General features: G+C 36.6%; 1 protein-coding gene across 1 annotated transcript; it reads right to left on the bottom strand.

Annotated features, from left to right (window-relative positions):
• Positions 1 to 603: 603 nt before the first annotated feature.
• LOC131811553 (14-3-3 protein zeta/delta-like) lies at positions 604 to 2,200 on the bottom strand. The gene has a single exon (XM_059140203.1). The coding sequence runs from the start codon at positions 2,124 to 2,126 to the stop codon at positions 1,389 to 1,391; it is 738 nt and encodes a 245-aa protein (XP_058996186.1). The 5' UTR covers positions 2,127 to 2,200; the 3' UTR covers positions 604 to 1,388.
• Between the last annotated feature and the right edge of the window lie 1,116 nt (positions 2,201 to 3,316).

The raw sequence follows: 3,316 nt of genomic DNA, 5'->3' as shown, positions 1-3,316 counted from the left end.
GTCCATCAATTGATGAATCGATAAAGAATAAGTGGTATGTATATACAATGGAATATTATTCAGCCATAAAAAAAGACTGAAATCTTGCCATTTTCAATAACATGGATGGAACTAGACAGTATAATGCTAAAAGTGAAATAAGTCAGTCAGAGAAAGACAAATACCTTTACTCATATATGGAATAAAAGAAACAAAACAAACAAGCAAAGGGGAAAATAATAAGACATAGAAAGAGAAACAAAGCAAGAAACAGACATTTCTTTTTTTTTTTTGTCCATTCATAAAACTTTTATTCCCCTTACATGAACTTAATACACGTGTTCTTAACAATTATGCTTGGATTTTTCATGAAAATTTCATAAGACATTAAACAAAGCTAGCCATCATCTGAAGTTATTTCCCTGTTAACTATTTTTTACAGCACATGCATGTTATTAGGCAAGTATCAAAAAAAAAAAAAATCACAAAAGCAAAACCAAAAAATACCCCAAAACAAAAAACCCCAAAACAAAAACAAAAATTAAAAAAACCACCCAAACATAAAAAAACCCCAAACCAAACCAAAAACCCTAAAAAAAAAAAAAAAGAAAAAGAAAGAAAAAGAAAAGTTAAATACATGGGATTTTTATTTTGCTGCTGTGCTTGATACACATAAAGTAATGGATATCAAGCAATTCATTTTTACTGCATCTTTACTTGTACATTTGTTCTTAGGTTGCCTAAAACATTTAAATACAAATAAAAGGAGTGTAGCAAAAATAATGAAAGCAAACAGCAGGTAACTTTACAAATAATGGAATGTGAACCGTTTCTGCCCTTATCCAGAGTAAAGGAACTAAAGGAACACTTCTGCAACTGTAATCAAAGGTGTGCACACTGAGAGTTGAGTATTCCACAGATTCTCATGGTTCCATACACGGTATCTACAGAATACCCATTTCTACTACAGCCTCGTAAGTGCTCCAAACCTTAAAGTACCCACAAAAACTATACCTGTATCTGGAACCAAGTATCCCTTTTATTCCCTACCAGGACAAACCAATATGTAGGCAGTTTTCTTTGCTTAGACATGGAAGCAGTTTTAACACTGGCCCTTGTGAAGCCACAATGTACCAAAAGTACTATGCCAAACATTTATAACTAGTATAAAAATTCCACATCCCCATATTGGCCACCTCAAGATGAAAACAGATAATTCCCTAAATGTTAACTGGCTCTACTCCCCTAATATTCAACATAAAAACCACATGGGAAATATAGAAATTCAAATAGAAGTAACATAAACCTGTCATAAATCGTAAACAAAAAACTATTTGTGGGACAGCATGGATGACAAATGGTCTACTGTGTAAATTTAGAATGAGGCAGACAAAAAGTTGGAAGGCCGGTTAATTTTCCCCTCCTTCTCCTGCTTCAGCTTCGTCTCCTTGGGTGTCCGATGTCCACAATGTCAAGTTGTCTCTCAGTAATTGCATTATTAGCGTGCTGTCTTTGTATGACTCTTCACTTAATGTATCAAGTTCAGCAATGGCTTCATCAAAAGCTGTCTTTGCAAGAGAGCAAGCTTTCTCCGGGGAGTTCAGAATTTCGTAATAGAACACAGAGAAGTTAAGGGCCAGACCCAATCTGATAGGATGTGTTGGTTGCATTTCCTTTTTGCTGATTTCAAAAGCTTCTTGATATGCTTGTTGTGACTGATCTACAATCCCTTTCTTATCATCACCAGCAGCAACCTCTGCCAAGTAACGGTAGTAGTCTCCTTTCATTTTCAAATAGAAGACTTTGCTCTCTGCTTGTGAAGCACTGGGGATCAAAAACTTTTCCAAAAGAGACAGTACATCATTGCAGATATCTCTTAGCTCGGTCTCGATTTTCTCTCTGTATTCTCGAGCCATCTGCTGTTTTTTCTCAGCACCTTCCGTCTTTTGCTCAATACTCGAGACGACCCTCCAAGATGACCTACAGGCTCCTACAACATTTTTATAAGCAACTGAGAGAAGATTCCTCTCCTCATTGGATAATTCAGCTCCTTGCTCAGTTACAGACTTCATGCAGGCTGCCATGTCATCATATAGCTCAGCCTGCTCGGCCAGTTTGGCCTTCTGCACCAGCTCATTTTTATCCATGACTGGATGTTCTGTGTCCCGAGTGGGTGGCGGCGGACGGACGGGGGCTCAGCAGTCTCCAGGCGGCAGCGGCGAGGCTGAGACTCTGTCCCAAGAAACAGACATTTCATTACGGAGAACAAACTGATGGTTACTTGAGAGGATCTGAAAGGAGTGATGGATTAAATAAGTGATGGGGGTTAATTAGGGCACTTGTCATGATGAGCACTGAGTGTTATATGTTATATTGTACACATGAAACTAATACAACCATATATGTTAACTAACTGGATTTCAAATGAAAAATTTTTAAAATCCCAGTTTTTAGATCACATTCTGGCTTACAAAAGGGATTTATTCAGAAATTTGGAGATTAGCTAATGAACAAATAAAGGGGTGAACAGGCAGTTGTTAGGTAAAATTACTGTCCTTTCTGGCATGATCTTATACCTTTTTTCTAGAATTATTTTTAGCACTTTAGACTCTTCCTATTTTATTTTGAGTCATTAAACAAAAATTTCCTCAAAGGACCTTAGACTCCATCCAATTTGAGCAACAGTGTGAGAGAGGAAATGGTGTCCAGGAGGAAAAAAAAAAGATGAAACTACTTTTGTTTACTAGTGAATGCATAGTTCTTCCACAGAAGAAGCTCTAAATGGTCATGGCTCCAGCTTTATATGTGTTCAGTCATATGTTCAGAAGTAGGTAACACTATCAAAAAATATAAAGCATCTGAGATTATTTTCTCTTATTTGAAAGCTGGTGTATGAGTCTGCCGTGGTTTCTTGGGTGCTGATAGAAGACGGAGACTCATGGTTCAGAAATAATACAGTTTATTATTCACAGCAATAGAGGTAGCCAGAATATTAACAGTTGTGTGTGTGTGTGTGTGTGTGTGTGTCTAGGGGTGGGAATTATATATCAGTTCTGAGCCTCAGTTCCCACAAGAAGAATCAAAACAGAGGCAGATAATATTTGCAAACACAACAGGTTAAGTTAAAAAAAAAGATACTATTTCTGTCTTCCAAGTCTATTCAATACAACCATCTTCAAAGGATGGTCTAGAACAAATAATAAATGATGAAATGTAAGCAACCAATTTAAAAGTGTCTCCCAAGAAACACACTTTGAGAGTCTTCATTTGACAAAAATACTATAGGATATTACATGGATGAGGTGCATTGAATACTGGAAGGTTAAAATTACAAGGG

Source organism: Mustela lutreola, chromosome 11 (assembly GCF_030435805.1).
Source record: "Mustela lutreola isolate mMusLut2 chromosome 11, mMusLut2.pri, whole genome shotgun sequence".
Classification (NCBI taxonomy): domain Eukaryota; kingdom Metazoa; phylum Chordata; class Mammalia; order Carnivora; family Mustelidae; genus Mustela; species Mustela lutreola.
Note: the sequence above shows the minus strand (reverse complement) of the source record. Positions and strands in the feature narration are given on the sequence as shown.